This window comes from Moschus berezovskii, chromosome 8 (assembly GCF_049115385.1).
Source record: "Moschus berezovskii isolate FMDL1 chromosome 8, NW_MosBer_1.0, whole genome shotgun sequence".
In the NCBI taxonomy this organism is placed as follows: Eukaryota; Metazoa; Chordata; class Mammalia; order Artiodactyla; family Moschidae; genus Moschus; species Moschus berezovskii.
Window position 1 is genome coordinate 1,734,302 of NC_142467.1, and position 23,501 is coordinate 1,757,802.

Here is a 23,501-nt window from a genome sequence, read left to right on the forward strand (position 1 = left end):
GAGAATCCCATGGACGGAGAAGCCTGGTAGGCTACAGTCCACGGGGTCGCATAGAGTCGGACACGACTGAGCGACGGAGCAGAACGGAACGAAATGGAGCCTAGGTCAGAGAAGGAAGGAGTCAGAAGGGGTGTGACTATCCATGAACAAGAGGTTCCTTTTAGGGACGCTGATACAGTTTTAAAACAGATGGTAGTTACAGCTACACAACTCTGTGACAACACCAAAAACTACTGGACACTCTGAGCGAGTGAATTTTACGGTATGTAAAATGATAGTTACTTATAATACAATAAGAAAAAAGTCTATGGTGAACGAAAGAAGTCAGACCCAAAAGTGTCATCCCTGAAATAAGTGACAGTAATCTACAGTGAGGGCCACACAGAGCACTGGGCTGCAGGGAGAAATTCGGGGGGTGAGGGAATGAGGGAACGTTCTAGAATGATGAAAACGGGGTTACATGGGTGTATACATTTGTCAGAACTCCACAGTTAAGACTTATATGTTGCACTGCATGTAAATCACACATCCATAAAAGCAGAGTACATCATGAGGAATGCTGGGCTGGAAGAAGCACAAGCTGGAATCAAGATTGCCAGGAGAAATATCAGTAACCTCAGATATGCAGATGACCCTTATGGCAGAAAGTGAAGAGGAACTCAAAAGTCTCTTGATGAAAGTGAAAGAGGAGAGTGAAAAAGCTGACTTAAAACTCAACATTCAGAAAACGAAGATCATGGCATCTGGTCCCATCACTTCATGGGAAATAGATGGGAAAACAGTGGAAACAGTGTCAGACTTTATTTTTTGGGGGCTCCAAAATCACTGCGGATGCTGACTGCAGCCATGAAATTAAAAGACGCTTTTATACCTATACCTCTGGCCACAAAAAACTGAGTCGGAAATAAGCATCTAACCCAAAGCAGGCCAGTTAGGTAAGGTATTGCTCGCAGACTCCTCCTGCTAGCCTAGGAAGAAGAGAGCCTTGGCCGTCTCTGGCCATTGCACTCGCCAGGAGAAGACGCAGAAGTAAGCAGAACCAGAAGACAGCGCCCAGGCAGCACGGGCTAAGTCCCTGGGCCCAGCCTGCCCTGGAGCTGCCCTAGCTGATTAGGCTTCTGCTGTTTGTGATCAAGTCTTAACTAATATATGATCAAAATTCCAGTGGGATATTCTTAGGAAAAAATACTAAAATTAATAAACAAAATTGATAAAATAATAGGTGAAACAAGGTAGATGATCCTAAAAGTGACCATGTTGTACCTATATAACTGAGTTTATGACCCAAAAAAGATAAATCAATTAAAAATAAATTATTCAATAATAATCAGTCCTAGAAAAATTAATTATTAAAAAAATAAAAGACCCCATCTCACCTTTCCCAAAATGAACTGCACAAAGTAGTCCACATGAGCTACCAGGGCTTACCTGATAGCTCAGCTGACAAAGAATCTGCCTGCAATGCAAGAGACCCTGATTCGATTCCTGGGTTGGGAAGACCCCCTGGAGAAGGGACAGGCTACCCACTCCAGTATTTCTGGGCTTCCCTGGTAGCTCAGATAGTAAAGAATCTGCCTGCAGTGTGGGAGACCTGGGTTCGACCCCTGGTTTAGGGAGATCCCCTGGAAGGGGGCATGGCAACCCACTCCAGTATTCTTGCCTGGAGAATCCCCGTGGACAGAGGAGCCTGGCGGGCCAGTCCGTGGGGTCGCAGAGAGTCAGATACAACTGAGCGACTAAGCACAGCACCAGGCACGGTTCGCATGAAAGAGAAAGACACCGATACATACCTAGATTTTTTTCCAGCCACTGATGTCCTTCAATTAGTTGGTCGATTATGGCAAAATAATGTGCAGCAGCTTCATCAGACATTACCCAGCCACCTGTCACAATTTCAAACTGACCATTTTCTAGCAAACTAGGGAGAAAATAACATAAGAATTTACATTAATATATTAAGAAAAGTTCAAATAAGAAAGTAAGAAATCATAAACATTAGGTATAGCCTTGAAATGTAACCAGTATTTACACTAATTAAAAAAAAAAAAAACACAGTGAATGAATTTCATCTTTGGGACACTGGTGATAAAGCATGCACGGTAAAGTATCTGAAGTAACTCGTCCTAAAGACAAAGCCACATAGGTAACTCTGGAAATTCTATTTCATAAAGGATATAATCTCCCACACAACTTTCTGAAGCCAGCAGCCACGTCTCATTTATATCTGGATATGGCTGAGCACCTAGTGAAGTACTTTACTCAGAGTCCATGCTTGATGAGTGTTTACTGGTGGACAGTCAGGTTAAGCACAGCATTTGTTTCATTATACTTGTGCTGAAAAATCAGAATTTACTGTGGTACTTCTGACATGAATAGGTTAATCATGCAAATGACAAAAGTAATGATAACGAAGGGAAAGCTGGTAGTATCACACGCTTCTGGGAACACAGAACCCATTATACAGCACCCTGCTCCAGAGCCAGTTATAACACAAGCTATAAAGTTTATCTTTGACTATTGAGTGAAAAGCTCTAACATCATCAGCATCTGTTCATTGGGTGCTCCTTTACATAACACCATACAAAACAACTAGATCCCCCATCCTGGAAACTAAAATGTTACATCTTTCTCAGAGAAAGAAAAAAATCATCAACTAATAAAAAATCTGAAAAACGACATGAGGAAGTATAAATGTCAAGAACTTGAGCCAACGCCTTAAGTCCCACAGACTCTGAGTGTGTGACAAGGTGGCTTGAAAATGCTGTAAAATTTCAGAAGGAAACGCAGTTTTAATAAGGATAAACGTCACTGGACACCTATAACTTAACAGCCAAGTATCAAGCCAAATTTAGCTAAAACAGACCAGAAGCATAGAGAATAAATAATTTTCTACAAAGCATATAAGAGAAGCTACAGCATTAACAAAACATCCGATTTTTCAAACACAGAGCTGACGACAGAATTCATAAGGACACAATTTCTAAAAGTGAGTGAATGAATGATCTCCTTGTGTAAAATGAAAAGGTACTAATCACATCCGTGTTACCATGGGGATCACCAACTAATGCAATCTCACACGGAGAATACGATGGTTCATCATTGTATCTAAAGAAATCCAAACAGCCAGTCAAACCTCGATTCTCAGCTTCTCACAGGCCCACATCAGAACTTACAGGAAAGAAGATGGGAATTCCTAACAACTGTCTCTTTAAGAACACAAGCAAACCCAAGGCGATTTTGCCCCACTCTTCCTGCCAACGGGACTTCAGTAAAGGTTCGTTCTTCCTCTTCTCTTTCCGTTTGCCTGCTTTAGCCACACTCTAGAGGCCATGGCCGGCCCCAGCCCCTTATACACATGGCCGGTACTTAGAAGCCTGAGATGTCAGGAAAGATTTAGAGTTTAATCTCTAGCCATCAAATACAAAAGCTTGACCTCCTTAGCTCAGTATTTCAGTAAACAGATCTTTTGGAAAACATCACAAAGAAACTGGCCAAAACAAATTCTGTGCTTCTCCTGAACAGAGAATAGAAACTATAATTAATCTGAATATTATTAAGATTAAATGGAAAATAAAAATCACTCAGACAATGGAATTTTTCACCTATATCTGCCAGTTTTATTTTGCTACATATTTCCTGTCCCATAGGCATAAACGGGCTCCAAGAAACAGCCAACCCCACAAATAATCACGCATATTAAATTTCTTCAACTCCATTAGTGAATACTTTACCCCTTCCCCCTTCCCATGATGCCTGAGATACTACTGAGATTAGAGATTGAATTCTTATCTGTACACAGTGATTATTTTTTTTAATTTATTTTTTATTAGAAAACTGAAATTTACAATGTGTTTATATCACTCACTGAGTACATGGCATTTAAAAACAACATCATTACAGAAAGATAACAAAAATACAAAGTCTTAAAACCTACGGGATATGGAAAACGTTATCCACTGAGGCCTTAAATGGAGTAGACTTTACATAAAAAGGAAAAGTAATGAGTACACAAGGATACATCCAGTTTAAGAAGTTAGCAAGATAAGCAGAATAATCATAAAGAAAAGAAAGCACCTAATACATACCAGGTATTAATGCAAAAAAAATAAAATTGAGAGGCTCAACAGAGTCAAAGCTGCCTTAAAAAGCTTCTCTAAAAAGGGAAACATCCGGTAACAAGAATCAACAAGAAAAATCTTGCAAATAAACAATATTCAAAATGGGAATTATTCATAGAAGCATTAAGAATATAAATAATAGAAACAACTTAATGCCTATACTTTAGAAAGACAGTAACGATAACCCTGTATAGGAGACAACTAATCTTCAAATGCATAGGCACAGTGGTTATTTTAAAGACTATTCCATCTGTAATATAGGTGAGGCATGAAAGCCCCTGCTCATTTAACTGCTTTTCATAATTTTCTTATCTATTTTCTCCTGTCTTTCCTTTCTCAGCTCAAATAAACCAACCCACAGAAGTCTCCAGGATACCCATCCTTCCTTGTCCTACCAACCGTTACAATATAAGCTCCAGGACAGAAGGGACCAGGACGTGCTGCTTTGTTCACTTTTCCAGGCCCAGCACCAAGAAACTTGCTTGGCATATAATGGGCACTCTGTTGCTAAAAGAATAGGGAATGCATGAGTGAGATTCTCAGTTTAAAATCAGTATTAACGTAAAGTCTTTGATTAGCTGAAGTGCACAGACATAGGCAAATCAGTTGGACAGGGAAGGGTCAGCTAAAAAGGGGTGTGAACAACGTAGGTGTGAAGGGACAGCATCTGGAACGCGGTTCATGTATGAGAAATGGACGAGGGAGGAGAGAGAGGACAGGCCTCAGGAAGCATCAGTGGGAATCAAGAAATGCCTGAGATGAGAGAGAGCATTAAAGGACGCGTGACAGGGGGTTTGGATCCCAAGTGTCTAACAGTGGTGCTGCTCACACACAGTGCAGTTCCGTTGAGAAGGGAATCATTTTACAAGTTACAATGTAATACATATAAACCTGGATACGGCTATTTGATGTGACAATGAGGCAGTCAAAAGAAACTAACCAAACAGGAAACTGAGTTTAGGGGACAAGGCCAATACACAGACGACATTTTGAAGAAACGACACAAAGAGGAAATAGAAAAGGATAGCAAGTTTGGAGAGAACAGTCAAAGGAGACTTAAGGAGCAAACAGAAGGAAAGTGTACGAGGAAACTGAGGCAATAAGAAATGTCAAAGATAAAAACAAATCTGTGACTGTATCCTGAAACAACCTAGAAAAGAGTAATGCAGAGCAGCTCGCACCTCTGCTTGGTAAAAGGCATTTTTACAACTTAAAAAGCTACCATATAACTGCAACTTAGAAACAGACACATCAATGGTCAGAGTATAAAGTTGAGAAATAAATTTTACAAATATTTATCCTATTAAAATAGGTATTAAATTACTGGGAAAGCATGGATTACAGCTGGTTTTCAAATCTTCAGAGTGATTTGAGACAAGCTCATGAGAGACTCAAGATGCTCCGTCACGGAAGACAGAGCGCTGACATGTACAGTGGCTCAGGCAGGTCTTTAACAAAACTACATGAAGCGGTCACAAGAGGCCTAAGTGGTGTCGTGGCAGCAAGCCAGGAAGAACACAGGTCTTAGTTTTTTTTAGCACAGTTTCTCTAACCCGTAGAACAGAATGCGAGAGGATAGACAGCATCATTTAAGACATAAAGCAATGTGACAATTCGTGGACACCTGGCCAGATAATCAGGTTCCGTTCCGTCGCTCAGTCGTGTCCGACTCTTTGCGACCCCGTGGACTGTAGCCTACCAAGCTTCTCCATCCCTGGGATTTTCCAGGCAAGAATACTGGAGTGGGTTACCGTTTCCTTCTCCAGGGGATCTTCCCGACCCAGGGATCGAACCCGGGTCTCCCACATTGGAGGCAGAAGCTTTAACCTCTGAGCCACCAGGGAAGCCCAAATGAAGAAATTTTATATTAATACAATCCGTTCTGATAATCAGGTTCAGTTCAGTTCAGTCGCTCAGTCATGTCCAACTCTCTGCGACCCCATGAATCACAGCACGCCAGGCCTCCCTGTCCATCACCAACTCCCGGAGTTCACTCAAACTCATGTCCACAGAGTCGGTGATGCCATCCAGCCATCTCATTCTCCGTCGGCCCCTTCTCCTCCCGCCCACAACCTTTCCCAGCATCAGAGTCTTTTCCAGTGAGTCAACTCATCGCATGAGGTGGCCAAACTATTGCAGCTTCAGCTTTAGCATCAGTCCCTCCAACGAACATCCAGGATTGATCTCCTCTAGAATGGACTTGTTGGATCTCCTTGCAGTACAAGGGACTCTCAAGAGTCTTCTCCAACACCACAGTTCAAAAGCATCGATTCTTCGGCGATCAGCTTTCTTCACAGTCCAACTCTCACATCCATACATGACCACGGGAAAAACCATAGCCTTGACTAGACGGACCTTGGTTGGCAAAGTAATGTCTCTGCTTTTTAATATACTATCAAGGTTGGTCATAACCTTCCTTCCAAGGAGTAAGCATCTTTTAATTTCATGGCTGCAATCAGCATCTGCAGTGATTTTGGAGCCCCAAAAAATAAAGTCTGACACTGTTTCCACTGTTTTTCCATCTATTTCCCATGAACTGATGGGACCAGATGCCATGATCTTTATTTTCTGAATGCTGAGCTTCAAGCCAACCTTTTCACTCTCCTCTTTCACTTTCATCAAGAGGCTTTTGAGTTCCTCTTCACTTTTTGCCATAAGGGTAGTGTCATCTGCCTATCTGAGGTTATTGATATTTTCCCAGCAATCTTGATTCCAGCTTGTGCTTCTTCCAGCCCAGCGTTCCTCATGATGTACTCTGCATATAAGTTAAATAAGCAAGGTGACAATATACAACCTTGACGTACTCCTTTTTCTATTTGGAACCAGTCTGTTGTTCCATGTCCAGTTCTAACTGTTGCTTCCTGACCTGCATACAGGTTTCTCAAGAGTCAGGTCAGGTGGTCTGGGATTCCCATCTCTTTAAGAATGTTCCACAGTTTACTGTGATCGACACAGTCAAAGGCTTTGGCATAGTCAATGAAGCAGAAATAGATGTTTTTCTGGAACTCTCTTGCTTTCTCCATGATCCAGCAGATATTGGCAATTTGATCTCTGGTGCCTCTGCCTTTTCTAAAACGTGCTTGAACATCTGGGAGTTCACGGTTTACATACTGCTGAAGCCTGGCTTGGAGAATTTTGAGCATGACTTTGCTAGCGTGTGAGATGAGTGAAATTGTGCGGTAGTTTGAGCATTCTTGGCATTGCCTTTCTTTGGGATTGGAATGAAGACTGACCTCTTCCAGTCCTGTGGCCACTGCTGAGTTTTCCAAATCTGCTGGCATATTGAGTGCAGCACTTTCACAGCATCATCTTTCAAGGCTTGAAATAGCTCAACTGGAATTCCATCACCACCACTAGCTTTGTTAGTAGTGATGCTTTCTAAGCCCCCCTTGACTTCACATTCCAAGATGTCTGGCTCTAGGTCAGTGATCACGTTATCGTGACTATCTTGGTCGTGAAGATCTTTTTTGTACAGTTCTTCTGTGTATTCCTGCCACCTCTTCTTAATATCTTCTGCTTCTGTTAGGTCCATACCATTTCTGTCCATTATCGAGCCCATCTTTGCATGAAATGTTCCCTTGGAATCTCTAATTTTCTTGAAGAGGTCTCTTGTTTTTCCTATTCTGTTGTTTTCCTCTATTTCTTTGCATTGATCACAGAGGAAGGCTTTCTTATCTCTCCTTGCTATTCTTTGGAACTCTGCATTCAGATGCTTATATCTTTCCTCTTCTCCTTTGCTTTTCGCTTCTCTTCTTTTCACAGCTATTTGTAAGGCCTCCTCAGACAGCCATTTCGCTCTTTTGCATTTCTTTTCCATGGGGATGGTCTTGGTCCCTGTCTCCTGTACCATGTCACGAACCTCCGCCCAGAGTTCATCAGGCACTCTATCTATCAATCTAGTCCCTTAAATCTATTTCTCACTTCCACTGTATAATCATAAGGGATTTGATTGAGGTCATATCCGAATGGTCTAGTGGTTTTCCCTACTTTGTTCAATTTCAGTCTGAATTTGGCAATAAGGAGTTCATGATCTGAGCCACAGTCAGCTCCTGGTCTTGTTTTCGCTAACTGTATACAGCTTCTCCATCTTTGGTTGCAAAGAATATAATCAATCTGATTTCGGTGTTGACCATCTGGTGATGTCCATGTGTAGAGTCTTCTCTTGTGTTGTTGGAAGAGGGTGTTTGCTATGACCAGTGCGTTCTCTTGACAAAACTCTATTAGCTTTTGCCCTGCTTCATTTCGTGCTCCAAGGCCAAATTTGCCTGTTACTCCAGGTGTTTCTTGACTTCCTACTTTTGCATTCCAGTCCCCTATAATGAAAAGGACATCTTTTTTGGGTGTTAGTTCTAAAAGGGCAGACACACTGAAATCATAATCACAGGAACCTAGCCGATCTGATCATGGACCACAGCCGAATGTGGTCCACTGGAGAAGGGAATGGCAAACCACTTCAGTATACTTGCCTTGAGAACCCCATGAACAGTATCAAAGGGCAAAATGATAGGATACTGAATGAGGAATTCCCCAGGTCGGTAGGTGCCCAGTATGCTACTGGAGCTCAGTGGAGAAATAACTCCAGAAGGAATAAAGGGATGGAGCAAAAGCAAAACCAATACCCAGTTGTGGATGTGACTGGGGATAGAAGCAAGGTCCAGTGCTGTAAAGAGCAATATTGCATAGGAACCTGGAATGTTAGGTCCATGAATCAAGGCAAATTGGAAGTGGTCCAACAGGAGATGGCAAGAGTGAACGTCGACATTCTAGGAATCAGTGAATTAAAATGGACTGGAATGGGTGAATTTAACTCGGATGACCATTATATCTACTACTGTGGGCAGGAATCCCTTAGAAGAAATGGAGTAGCCATCATGGTCAACAAAAGAGTCCGAAATGCAGTACTTGGATGCAATCTTAAAAACGACAGAATGATTTCTGTTCGTTTCCAAGGCAAACCATTCAATATTACAGTAATCCAGGCCTATGCCCCAACCAGTAACGCTGAAGAAGCCAAAGTTGAACGGTTCTATGAAGACCTACAAGACCTTTTAGAACTAACACCCCCCCCAAAAAAAAGATAATCAGGTTAGTGAGTACTATTTTCACTCTCTAGTCTGTACATATGAATGCTGAAAACTGGATTATAAACCAGACGGTCTTACAGGCAGGAATGTCAGGCTTGATATAATACCCTCACTGTGTGAAGCAAAACTGCCCCTTGAGCAGTTAAAACAAGACACATGCACACGTAAACCTGCAGCGTGCACAAACTCGCCATGTGTCCCCTGATTTCCAGAACACAGGCAACGAGCACCTAAGAACTATCTGAGAAAGGACAAAGCAAAACGGTCCAAACAAACAAGAAAATCACCGACCTAATGAAGCAGAGCAGCCCTCAGCATCGTGCAGCGACGGGGACAAAACGCAGAAACAACGCTCCAGGAACTAACTAGGAAAAATATTCATAAGCAATAGCAGAAAGGCCACGCTATCCTACAAAAAGCACCATATTTAAAACTGCCGTTGTCATGAAACAAAATAAAGTTAAGACAGGCTGCAAGCGGTACATTTGACACTTTCATAATTTTTTAGAATCAAGTAACGGGAAACAGATAAGAAGCTACTTAGAGCAAATACAGGTGTTCTTTCCATTCGCTGAGCCCTCAGCAAGCGTGAACTGAGCCACTTCTCTGCGAGTGTCGGGGAGCACAGCAACAAGGACCTACTTTACGACACAGGGAGCCGCGCATCCTGCAATAACCTGTGATCAAAAAGAGTCTGAAAAGGAACATACACATTCATACACAGACAGACGCATGACTGAATCGCTCTGCTATACACCCGGAACTAACCCAACACTGTAAATCAACTATACTCCAATAAAAGGTGCTTTTTGAAAAACAAACAAGCATACTACTTACACTACTTTAGGAGAGCAATGCCTACTGTTCTAATGATAAAACTTAAAGGATGAAGAAAGCTGTAAACAAAATTACCAAGATCTAATTCCCCAATAACAACCACTATTATCACTTTGAAAAAAAAAAAAAGGAAATGCAAAATCAAAAATGATGTGCCCACCTCATAGGGTCTATTGCTCAATTTCTGCCAAGACACCTTCTGCTCTCGGGTTAATGTTTCACATCAGTGCCCTCCCTACCATTTCCTAGAGCTCTGGACACAAACGAAAAGACAAGCACACAGACGGAGGGAAGGGGCACGCGCAGCAAGTCCCGAAGACAGGAGGCCAGGCGCACCTCTCCCGGCCAGCAACGGCCTGGTTTCCTTCTTGAGAAGCTGATCTGTCAGCCACTATGTACTCCTCTGTACACGTTCTCTGCGTGAAAGTTTCATATAGAAAGCTTTAGAAGATACTGATCAACAGTAAGCTGAGCTTCTCCGTCACAGCTCACCATGCTGTGAAGACTGAATTTACTCGCCAAGCACAGGAAGCGGCAAGCCCTTTCCTCTGAGTGTCCCTCTCCCCCTGTGTAGACACATCACACATTCAGACTCTGGTCACACAGAGAAGAACAGACGCAAAGAGCTTTCTTCCCCTAATGGGGAAACTGTTACAGATAACTTAGTAGCAAACAATGCATCATTTTGCCAGCATCAAAGAATCACAAGTTATTTTCACATGACAAAACGAGTTGAATTTGTAATCATACATCTGGGGAAATGTGAAATAACACATGATGATACACAAGGATTCATTCTTAAATAAAAAACTATTTAAATGGAAAATTAAAAAAGATGGAGGCTCCCAATGAATCAATTAATAATTTAAAAACATTTGCTCATCAGATTATCTGATTCATATGCCTTTCACGAGGAGTATCTAATAGGAGAGTAAAAATAAGCTTTGTCTTAAAACCCTCAGATAATAATTCGGGAAACTTACCGTATTCTTCTGAGTATTGTGGATGCCCATCTTTAGAGGGTATATGAGGGACAAACGGCCAGTGAGTCCTCTGTCCTCACTTCACTCCAACCATATCCTGTCTCTGAGTTTGCAGTCTATGCTCTCTCTGTTGGAGGATCCTCTCCCAATATCTGCCTCACTGGCTCATAATGCATCCATTAGGAGCCCTCTCTGGCCAACACACTCCACCCAAACCCCACCTAAATTGTTATCTTGCATAAAATCCAAGTTTTTTTCATGGCCGTTTCACGGAATTTAATAACACATTTTCACATTCACGGTCTTTGTCCCCCAGTAGACTACAGGCTCATGGAGGCAGGAATCATATCTGTTTTGCAAACCATTTAAATCTCGGTGCTCCTATTAGAAAAAAGTACCAACAACCCCAAAGAAATGCAAACAAAAGATATGAAGCAGATATTTCAGAAATAACTAGCTGCTAAAAATGAAAAGAAGTTTAATGTCACTCATGAGGAAATGCAAATTAAAACTTCAATGAGATCAAGAAGTTGTACAACACACTGTGATGTCAAGGCTGTTTAGAAACAGGCATTGTTACTGAAGACCAGCAATAACTATCAAAGTTAAAATGCATATATACTTATATCTATGCTCATTAAAAGGAAGTCAGAAAACAGATAAAAATTAACTGAAGCACTGCACAGTCAGCCCTACATATCCGCAGATTCTGTGTCCTCAAATTGAACCAATTTCTGAAGGAAAATTTTAAAAAGAAAAGGTCTCCAGAAAGTCCCAAAAGCAAAAATTGAATTTGCCGCACACTAGCAACTATTTGGGAGAAGGCAATGGCACCCTACTCCAGTACTCTTGCCTGGAAAATTCCATGGACGGAGGAGCCTGGTAGGCTGCAGTCCATGGGGTCGCTAAGGGTCGGGCATGACTGAGAGACTTCACTCTCACTTTTCCTTTCATGCATTGGAGAAGGAAATGGCAAACTACTCCAGTATTCTTGCCTGGAGAATCCCAGGGACAGAGGGGCCTAATGGGCTGCCATCTATGGGGTCGCATGGAGTCAGACACGACTGAAGTGACTTAGCAGCAGCAGCAGCAACTATTTACATAGCACTGACATTATATTGACAACTATTAACACTTCACGGGAAATAGATGGGGAAACAGTAGAAATAGTGGCTGACTTTATTTTTCTGGGCTCCAAAATCACTGCAGATGCTGACTGCACCCATGAAATTAAAAGACGCTTATTCCTTGGAAGGAAAGTTATGACCAACCTAGACAGCATATTAAAAAGCAGAGACATTACTTTGCCAACATCAGTCCGTCTAGTCAAGGCTATGGTTGTTTCCAGTGACCATGAATGGATGTGAGAGTTAGACTATAAGGAAAGTTGAGCACCAAAGAATTGATGCTTTTGAACTGTGGTGCTGGAGAAGACTCTTCAGAGCCCCTTGGACTGCAAGGAGATCCAACCAGTCCATCCTAGAGGAGATCAGTTCTGGGTGTTCACTGGAAGGACTGATGCTAAAGCTGAAACTCCAATACTTTGGCCACTTGATGCAAAGAACTGACTCATTTGAAAAGACCCTGATGCTGGGAAAGATTGGGGGCAGGAGGAGAAGGCAACGACAGAGGATGAGATGGCTGGATGGCATCACCGACTTGATGGACATGGGTTTGAGTCAACTCTGGGAGTTGGTGATGGACGGGGAAGCCTGGCGTGCTATGATTCATGGGGTCGCAAAGAGTCAGACACGACTGAGCGACTGAACTGAACTGATTAACGTAACATTTACATTGTATTAAATATTCTAAGTAATCTGGAGATGGTTTTAAGTATGCAGGAGAAATGTGTGCAGGTTAAAATGCAAATATTACTCCATTTTATATAAGGGTTTTGGTATCCGGGGCAGGCTCTGCAACCAGTCCTCTGAGGATTCTCAAGGGTTGGCTGTGTGCGCTGAAGATAAAGACATACTCCATGCATTCCAAGAGACCAGAAAAGAAAATACAGGGCCATGAATCAGGAGAAGTTAAATTAAGGCCCAATCATAACAAAGACTTTTATACAGCCTTTAAAAAAGAAAGTTTCCTGAAAGATTCTCTGAGATACATTAAGTTTAAAAAGCATGGTACAAAACTCATTAGGATGGCTATTATTTAAAAAAAAAAGAAAGAAAAGAAAAACAGGAAGCAGAGAAGCTGGAAACCTCAAGTACGACTAGCGGCAATGTGAAATGATGCAGCCAGTATGGAGAACAGCATGGGAGTTCTGTGAAAAACCAGAGAACCGCGAACGGATCCAGCAAGTCCACTTCTGGGCATACACAACAGAACTGAAAGTAAGGACAAAGCGGTATTTATTTGCTCATGTTCATAGCAGCATTTCTGCAGTAACCCAAAGGTAGAAACAGTCCAAATGTCCGCTGATGGACGAGTGAACGAGCAACACAGCATATTCATGCCATGGAGTACTAGTCAGCCCTGGAAAGGAAGGAAACTGACACATGCTTCCACGTGGATGAACCGCAAACACATTATGGTAAGAGAAGTGAGGCAGACACAGAACAAGTATTGTATGCTTCCACCGACAGAGCCAACCTGACAGAGACAGAGGCGGGATGGTGATTGCCAGGCCAGAGTGAAGGGCAGTGGGGAGCTGCTGTTCAACAGGAACAGCACCTCAATCTAGGGCGGTGAGAAAGTTCTGCAGGCGGGTGACGGTTATGTTGCGAAACAACATGAATATATGTAACGCCAGCAAATGATAAATTTCAGGTGATGGACACTACACAGTAAAAAAGATGCACTCAAAAAAAGCACACTGTGCGTGGCACACTATCGTTTGCATAACGCACATGAACGTGTCTTTTCCTATCTCTCTATAAATTACATCTGTCTGGTCACATAGCTGCCTCCTGCGAAGAGTCAGAGGACAAGGAAGCAGGAGCAGTCAGCACCTCACCTTTCACTGTGTACCCTCTATAGGTTCAGACTTGGGTTGAAACATGAATTACACTCTTCTCTACACTATATATGCCATACTACCCTGATTTCCTTTAAGCACTAAAAACAAAACTATAACATAAAATAGTCATGAAATTTCATTTAAGAATATTTATCATATTAGATGGTTTAACTAATAGTTTCTGTAAAATTTCGGTAAGATATACTTTAAATATTTCATTGTATAATAGTATTTCAGTTTCTCATTTTTTAAAAATAAAAACAATAAAATTCTAATTCAAATAAATCAGAAAATACATGAGGTTGAAGAATAAAATTGAAAAATTCACTCTTAATGTCCTTCTATAAATACATAAAGGGTTATGGTAGACATAGTTTTTAACCAGTTTATTTTACTTAATACTATATACCATAAACATCTTTCCATGTCAATAAATAGACATATATCATTATGTTATGGCTGATCATTTTTGCTAAAGTATTTATAATTGAGATATAGCAACACATAATATACACGTGTTCAGTTTGATGTATTTTGACAACTGTTTATACCCCTGTTACTGCCCAAAATTGTACCCCTGTTACTACCGAAAACAAGACATAAGCTATTCAGAGATTTCCCTTCTGCCCTTTTCCAATCAATTCCCCCCAACATTAACAACCAAAAGAAGACATTCTTACTTTGTGATTTATATCCCAATAGATCAGTTTAGCTACTCTCAGACTTCATAACACGGAGGACTAAAACATGCTCTGCTGTCAGGATTCTTCTGCTAACATGTTTGTTAGAGTCATTCATAGTTCTATATATTTCAGTAACATTATTTTTCATTGCTGAGTGGTAATTAATTATTTAAATGTGGCACAAAATTTTAATTCATTATTCTGTTGATGGATATTTGAGCTGTTTCCAGTTTGAAGTCATTATAAAAGATTCTGCTATGAAAATGTCTATGTAAGTCTTTTTTGTGAACACGTTTTTATTTTTCTTGGATAAATTCCTAGGAGGGAGCCCCCAAGAATTAGACTTACCTGGTCCCAGCCCTCAGGGCAGGGGAGGGAAGACAACAGAATGAAACCTGTATCACAATAAAGCAGTTCCTTCTATGAAAACAAGAAGTTCTTGGAAAGGTGATGAATATTTAACTTTGGAAAACTTTGAAATATTAACTTTGGAAAAGGGCAGCCTTTCAGAAAGTAGATTTCTCATTTCATATTCCCACTAGCAGTGTAAGAGAGTCACAGTCGCTGCACATCCTTTCCAAGCCTTGGTGCTGTCAGTCCTTTTGACTGTAGCCCCTTTTAGGGGTTTTGGGTAGCACCTTGTAGCAGTTTTAATTTGCATCTCCCTGATGACTACACACTGCTCAGCCCCTGCACACACATCCTCCCCTGCTCTGTTGCAGCCTAATAAACTTCTTTCAGGTGTCTGAACATGCCATGTTCTTGGTAATCCCTGGCCCATAATCACAATTCTCCTCTCATAACCTGGAATCCTTTCCTCACCCTCTGCTAATGGCTATTCTAATAGCCTTTCCAGTTTCAACTTGAATACCACTTGCTTCAGGAAGCTTTCCAAGAACCCCTTGTTTCCATAGAAGGAAAGACTTTCTTGTGATACTGGGTTAATTACATTGTCTTCCCTCCCCTGCCCTGAGGGCTGGGACCAGGTAAGTCTAATTCACTTCCTGTATCCCTAGAGTCTAGCACAATAAATACTTGCTGAACAGATGATGGAGAAAATAAGGGAAGGCTTTGAAGGTGAGGTAATATTTCAGTTGAGTCTTGAAGAATAAACAGCATTGAGATTATCGAATGCACAAAAGGAAAAAAAAAATTCTCCGCTAAACTCCTGAGCAAATTCCTAAGAAGGAGAGAATAAGCGTGACAGGACACCCACGTGGTTCAGCAGGGCCTAGAGCGGCGTGAGAGGCGAGCAGCGACGGAGGGAAGGGCAGACAGGCAAGCGGGAGCCGGGCCAGAGCAAGGGTGTGCCCAGCAGCGGGGCCGCGCTGGGCCTTTGGACGCTGGATGTCACTGAGGCATCTGAGGCCAAGAAGGCTCATACCGTGGGACCCGAGGCTCCTGACCCCTTCCTTCCGCCCCCGTGTCCTCAGTGGGACCCGAGGCTCGCTCCTGACCCCTTCCTTCTGCCCCCGTGTCCTCAGTGGGACCCGAGGCTCGCTCCTGACCCCTTCCTTCCGCCCCAGTGTCCTCAGTGGGACCCGAGGCACGCTCCTGATGAGGCTCGCTCCTGACCCCTTCTGCCCCAGTGTCCTCAGTGGGACCCGAGGCTCCTGACCCCTTCCTTCCGCCCCCGTGTCCTCAGTGGGACCCGAGGCTCGCTCCTGACCCCTTCTGCCCCAGTGTCCTCAGTGGGACCCGAGGCTCCTGACCCCTTCCTTCCGCCCCCGTGTCCTCAGTGGGACCCGAGGCTCGCTCCTGACCCCTTCTGCCCCAGTGTCCTCAGTGGGACCCGAGGCTCGCTCCTGACCCCTTCTGCCCCAGTGTCCTCAGTGGGACCCGAGGCTCGCTCCTGACCCCTTCTGCCCCAGTGTCCTCAGTGGGACCCGAGGCTCGCTCCTGACCCCTTCCTTCTGCCCCCGTGTCCTCAGTGGGACCCGAGGCTTGCTCCTGACCCCTTCCTTCTGCCCCAGTGTCCTCAGTGGGACCCGAGGCTCGCTCCTGACCCCTTCCTTCTGCCCCCGTGTCCTCAGTGGGACCCGAGGCTCGCTCCTGACCCCTTCTGCCCCAGTGTCCTCAGTGGGACCCGAGGCTCCTGACCCCTTCCTTCCGCCCCAGTGTCCTCAGTGGGACCCGAGGCTCGCTCCTGACCCCTTCTGCCCCAGTGTCCTCAGTGGGACCCGAGGCTCCTGACCCCTTCCTTCTGCCCCCGTGTCCTCAGTGGGACCCGAGGCTCGCTCCTGACCCCTTCCTTCTGCCCCCGTGTCCTCAGTGGGACCCGAGGCTCCTGACCCCTTCCTTCTGCCCCCGTGTCCTCAGTGGGACCCGAGGCTCGCTCCTGACCCCTTCTGCCCCAGTGTCCTCAGTGGGACCCGAGGCTCGCTCCTGACCCCTTCCTTCTGCCCCCGTGTCCTCAGTGGGACCCGAGGCTCGCTCCTGACCCCTTCCTTCTGCCCCAGTGTCCTCAGTGGGACCCGAGGCTCGCTCCTGACCCCTTCCTTCCGCCCCCGTGTCCTCAGTGGGACCCGAGGCACGCTCCTGACCCCTTCCTTCTGCCCCAGTGTCCTCAGTGGGACCCGAGGCACGCTCCTGACCCCTTCCTTCCGCCCCAGTGTCCTCAGCAGGACAACGAGGGCAAGGCAGGGTCCTGGCACACAGGAATGATCCAGGACCAGCTGAACGAATACATAGAGATGTGGAGAAAACGCCTCTCCACTGAGCAGAGGAACCACTCAGCAGGTGTGAGCAGTTACTCTCACCCTCGACCAGGGAAGAAGGCAGAAAGAAAGGTTGGAACTTAAGATCCAGAAGCAGCCTGCACACTTGGACACTGAAACAGCGGTGTGGCACTGCCCGCAGACTGAGAGGAGAAGCAGCCGCCGCCCACAGGTGAGAGCTGGGATGTGTAGGAAGGGGCAGAGGAGGGAGTCACCGGGGAGGATAATGCACTGCTCAGCCACACACGCCTGGGGCCACAGAAGACAAAACAAGGAAAGAATCTCAAGGTGAAAGGAGTGGGCAGTGTCAGCGCTGCAAAGAAATCCCCGAGGAGGGCTGAAGAGTACCCACAGACAGAGCAGCTCCTCAGCGCTCCCGGCCTTTGCCTGTCTCTGATGGCAGCAGAAGCCAGCCGATAAACGGAATGAGAGGGGAGCCCAGCCCCTCAGGCCAGACATTGTGACTGGAGGGTGGGCACAGGGATGCAGCACGTGCTTTCTGAAATAAACCTACACCTCTGCTTCAGCTATTAGAACCAAAGTCATCTGAGACAACGGGCACTGCTTTGACTCCTTTGATGAAATGCTATGTATCTTTAGGCTCTAAATTCGATCCAAACCTGCAATTTACTCTGAACATCACAAGACACACTGTAACTTCTCATTGCTCTGCAAATTTTATAGCAGCCTTTGGTTAAATACCATAAAATCTGACCTGTATAAAATGTATAATAAATTAGCTAGTGTAAGAACTTTAAAGGTTATTTTTTCTAGTGAACTCAAGATATAGAATGTATGTAAGTTTGCAATATGTTTATGTTTGCAATTATTTAAGAAAGCAACCTCAAACATTTCTCTGATTTCAATAAGCAGAGACAGTTATCAGGACAGGGTAGAAGGTTTATTTAACTATAAACCTAGGAAAAAAAGATGTAAGGGAATGGAAGAAAGATGAAAGAGTGCAGGCTTGGCAAAGCAATGCAATCCAAAAACGTGGTCAAGACAATATCTGACACATACATTCAGAGCCTTATTTCCTATCAGGGGTCCACACAGAGACGCTGGTCATGATGCTGGCAAACACATAAACTGTTCCAGGTTCCAACAGGTCAGTGGGCTTCTCACGTGAACACTGGTCTCAACAGCAGAAGCAAACGCTATGTAAAAACCCTTTCACTATCTCAGAGCCCAGAGGAAAAATGAATATGGAACATGCTGGGTGACAGTCAAAGGAAATGCTAAGGCTAACGTTTCAGCTGTTTGAATAAGGGCCCACATTTCTATGTATTATAAATATCACACCATATTTAAACTGAATTTGGCTAAAAAATATTCAAATAGGAAGTGCAAAAAGAAAAAAGAATGTTAACATACCAGTTATTTTCAAAATAAAACAAGAGGAGACAGAAAATGGGCTGATTATAACCAGGCAGTCTCTCTTAAACCCACTGTGTATATGTAGGGACCATGCCTATACTTGATTAAATTACTGAGTCACTTAAAACAGAGAAGGTAGATGCTGTCTGCAGGAATCTCCTTTTAGTTAACTAGAGTTTCTATTTTAAAAAGCTTATAGAGCTGAATACCGCTACCACAGGCAGAAGAATCAAACAAGTCATTGCTAGCATAGATTATGAAGATCACTTGAGCTATGTTTCTGTTAAATTCCCATAATCAATTGGTATTCTTCAGGGACAATAAAAGCTTCCAGAGGACTCTGCTAGAATTAACAGGTTCTTCTCTACAACAGCTAGCTTGCAAATTTAGCTACAGACATCTAATCCATAGAGTCATCTTCAAAAAGGGGAAAACAAACCATTGCACAACCATTACACTGCTGCTGCTGCTGCTAAGTCGCTTCAGTCGTGTCCAACTCTGTGTGACCCCATAGACGGCAGCCCACCAGGCTCCCCCGTCCCTGGGATTCTCCAGGCAAGAACACTGGAGTGGGTTGCCATTTCCTTCTCCAATGCATGAAAGAGAAAAGTGAAAGTGAAGTCGCTCAGTCGTGTCCGACTCTTCGCGACCCCATGGACTGCAGCCTACCAGGCTCCTCCATCCATGGCATTTTCCAGGCAAGAGTACTGGAGTGGGGTGCCATTGCCTTCTCTGAACCACTACACTAGCAGTCAAAAAAAATTCTATCAGTAATGCCACTTAGTATAAGCTCAGAATTTAAAATAATGGGAGCAAACCTATGTGTCTTTTTTTTTTTCTTTCTGGAACCCTGCTCTCCAACAAAGGATTTGACAAGAAATATCAGCTAAAACATCTGCTTCATTGAGTATGATAAAGCCTTTGACTGTGTAGATCACCACAAACTGTGGAAAATTCTGAAAGAGATGGGAATACCAGAACACCTGACCTGCCTCCTGAGAAACCTGTATAAAGGTCAAGAAGCAACAGTTAGAACTGGGCATGGAACAACAGACTAGTTCAAAATTGGGAAAGGAATATGCCAATGCTGTATGTTGTCACCCTGCTTATTTAACTTATATGACAGAGTACCTCAAGTTAAATGCTGGGCTGGAGGAAGCACAAGCTGGAATCAAGATTGCTGGGAGAAATATCAATAACCTCAGATATGCAGATGACACCACCCTTATGGCAGAGAGTGAACTAAAAAGCCTCTTGATGAAAGTGAAAGAGGAGAGTGAAAAGGTTGGCTTGAAGCTCAACGTTCAGAAAACAAAGATCATGGCATCTGGTCCCATCACTTCATGGGAAACAGATGGACAAACAGTGGATACAGTGTCAGATTTCATTTTCTTGGACTCCAAAATCACTGCGGACGGTGACTACAGCCACGAAATCCAAAAGACGCTTGCTTCTTGTAAGAATAGCTATGACAAATCTCAACAGTGTATTAAAAAGAAGAAACATCACTTTGCCAACCAAGGTCCGTCTAGTCAAGGCTATGGTTTTTCCCGTGGTCATGTATGGATGTGAGAGTTGGACTGTGAAGACAGCTGAGCACTGAAGAACTGATGCTTTTGAACTGTGGTGCTGGAGAAGATTCTTGAGAGTCCCTTGAACTGCAAGGAGATCCAACCAGTCCATCCTAAAGGAAATCAGTCCTGAGTGTTCATTGGAAGGACTGATGCTGAAGCTGAAGCTCCAACACTTTGGTCACCTGATTCAAAAAGCCAACTCTCTGGAAAAGACTGCGATGCTGGGAAAGTCTGAGGGGAGGAGGAGCAGAAGAGTGGCAGGGTGAGGCGGTCACAGAGCGTCACTGGCTCAAAGGGCGTGGGCCTGAGAGAACTCAGGGAGACGGCCGAGGGCAGGGAGGCCTGCGGTGCTGCAGCTGACGGGGTCGTGAGGAGCAGGCACAGCCGAGTGACTGAGTGACAACACCCTGTCAGCAGGCTTTCTTGCCCACAAGCAACACTGCCTGACTCTGAACTGGAAGTGTACTGGGGGCTGTCGTGGGCACACAGAATGAACACAGGACTGGAAACACTGAGAAGGCAGGCCACAGGCACGACAGGGGCTGTGACACAGGGCCGGAAGCCTCCTGCGAACGCACCAGGGCTCCAAGGGAGGACCCCAGCCTTCCCTCCACGCTGTTTCCCTTCCTTTCACCTGTCCGCCCTCACGCCACTCTCTAAGGACTTAAACCAGGGAAATAATATACTGCCTAGCTGAGCTCAGATAGCAGCTGACCTGTCTGACCTGGGCAGGAACATGAAAGATGTAAAAGGAAACCAGGGGAACGAGGTGGAAGCGGGGCCCGTCAGAAAAGGAAGGCACGTGAAGCAAGTTACACTCTCTGCTCTGAAACAGATCCCAGGTGTGGACACACGTTATTCCTCATGGGACGGGTTTAAAAAAAGCAGAGAAAATGTTTGCAACACATAAACAACAATATAAAAAATCCAGAACTGAAGGGTAGTTAGAAAGCATAGTTAAAACCATGCATTGGAGGCCTGAAAAGAACAGGCTCTATAGGACTGATAACTGAATGTGAGGTGGGAAGAAAAAACCTTGAAAAAAATCGCATAAAATGCAGCAAATATATCAAAAAACTTAACAAGCATATGCCAAAGACAGACCAGAGACAACTAGATAACTGAATTATAAGAAAATGAAATAAAAACTAATTAGTAAGAGCAAAACAGATAAGCTGAAAAGTATTTGAATTGATAGATGAAAAATTTAATAATAAGTTATACATACCCAGAATAATACAATTACAGATGATTTAGGAAAAAATATATTAACAAAACAACACATAAAAACGTGAATGCTAGTTAAGAGCAGTGCTAAAAGGCAAACACAGAGGGAGAAATACTTCTTGTTCAAGTAAATCAACTGGCCCATTTAGCATTAGTTAAAAAACAAGCAGAAGGAATTGAATAAAAACAGAAAAGCCAAGAGTAAATATCTGTAAAATGCAGAAAGTTTTTTAGGAAACCAGTAGGGGTACAAAAACCAACAAAACCAGTAAGCGCTTCAGCCAATCTAATCAAGACAAAGAAAATAACCAGGTCCCGCCAAATAACAGGGAAGAACCCTACAGGTGGAGTCAAACCTTAAAATCCGCACAATCTAATTAAAACGCTATAAAATAATAATTTAAGAAACTATAAAGCATTATTTATATTCAAGGAGCAACAGAAGACCTAGACAGATAGAAAAATTTGTCTTTAAACTTAGTTTAAAAAAAAAATTACATATCTGACAAACACCAATTCCATAGAGCGTTACAGGGCAGTTCTTAATTTTTGAAAAGTTGCAAACCAGTGGATAGCTTGATTTTAACTAAGGATGTGTATGTGTGCATGTTCATCTAAATTAGCTGCTAACATTTCAACTTAAAAAGTCAATACATTTTACGCAATGTCTTGGAATTCCAGCCTGTTGTGACTGACTGCAGACTGTCCTGACAACCGTTTCCTGTGGCCACTGCAAGCGTGGAAGAGGGCCGACCTCTGGGTGCTCAGTCAGCCCTGGTGAATGTAGGACTCTCAGAGCCTACAGCCCTCACTTACGACGTCTTCTGACCACTCCTATAAGCACTGAAGGATGCTATCAGGGGAAAAAAGGTCTGACAGATAATAATGGAAAGCCAATTCTCCCGAAAATACCTTTAAACATCTAGGTCAATGCCTCTCAAAATTTTCCCCCTCTTTTTTGGGGGAAAGAGTAGGAAGAATTAATCCCAAAGCTCTCTGGGAAAATTAAGCAGTCACTCATCAAAAGAACTTTTCAATAAAGAAAAATAAGGGAAGATTTAAACTGTCTGTTAACGAAACACCTCATAAGCTTACAACAATTACAGTTACACGGAAAAGTCTATGAAAGAGGTCAGAAAGCCCAGAAATCAATGCTTATTTAAATACCATAAAGATGGCACTTCAAGTCAGTGGAAAGAATGGACGTGGAAGGGAACAGCTGATGGGGCTGAGGCTGGCCTGGATGGTAAGGAGAGTGACGTGTCCAGCTGGGTGACCCCAGCTGTAACCAGGACGCTCGCCGGGCCCCCGCACAGGAGCACTGCAAGGACTCTCAGCTCTTTGTGAGGCACTGAACCCAGGAACTGATGCAGTAAGCGGCGCACCTGTGACACTCAGCGAGTAAACAGAGTGGTTTATGCCGAGACAAACCCTAAACGCCCGGAAGCCGGGCGGGCGGTGGCAGGAGGCAGACAGCAGAGCAAAAGCCCCCATCACACCACGTCAAAGAGTAAACCGGAGGGTTTACGAAAGGGAGCCGTAAAAACACTAAAGAGGGGGGAAGATCTCCTCCTAGGTTGGGTAAGACTTGGGTATGACAGAAAAGTCAATATCAAGAAAATAGATTAATACATTAAACAACATAAAAACTTTTGAAGTCTATTTGTCAAACACTAAGAATTAAGAAGAAATTTAAAGCTTCAGAAAAAATAAAGGTTCATATGTATCCATAAATACACTTAGAAATCAGTAAGGAAAGTACATGATCAAGCAGTTCACAAAAAGTTCTGCCTGCATATATGAGAAAACATGTAACACTATCATAATCAAAAATGCAAATGTTCCAAGACTTAAACTGATATGTTTTAGAAAACATTACACTGCAAATATGCAGAGAATCTCATCTGCTACTGTGCAGAGAGTGGCACACTTCTAA

The 23,501-nt window shown here is 43.6% G+C and overlaps 1 protein-coding gene across 2 annotated transcripts in view; it reads right to left on the bottom strand.

Annotated features, from left to right (window-relative positions):
* Positions 1 to 23,501, bottom strand: part of MAN2A1 (mannosidase alpha class 2A member 1) — a 205,422-nt gene that overhangs the window by 115,756 nt on the left and 66,165 nt on the right. For both annotated transcript variants that reach the window (XM_055430247.2, XM_088838425.1), the window contains exon 5: positions 1,791 to 1,918. In XM_055430247.2, coding sequence (XP_055286222.2) covers positions 1,791 to 1,918 — 128 coding nt within the window. The remainder of the gene's footprint in view (positions 1 to 1,790; positions 1,919 to 23,501) is intronic.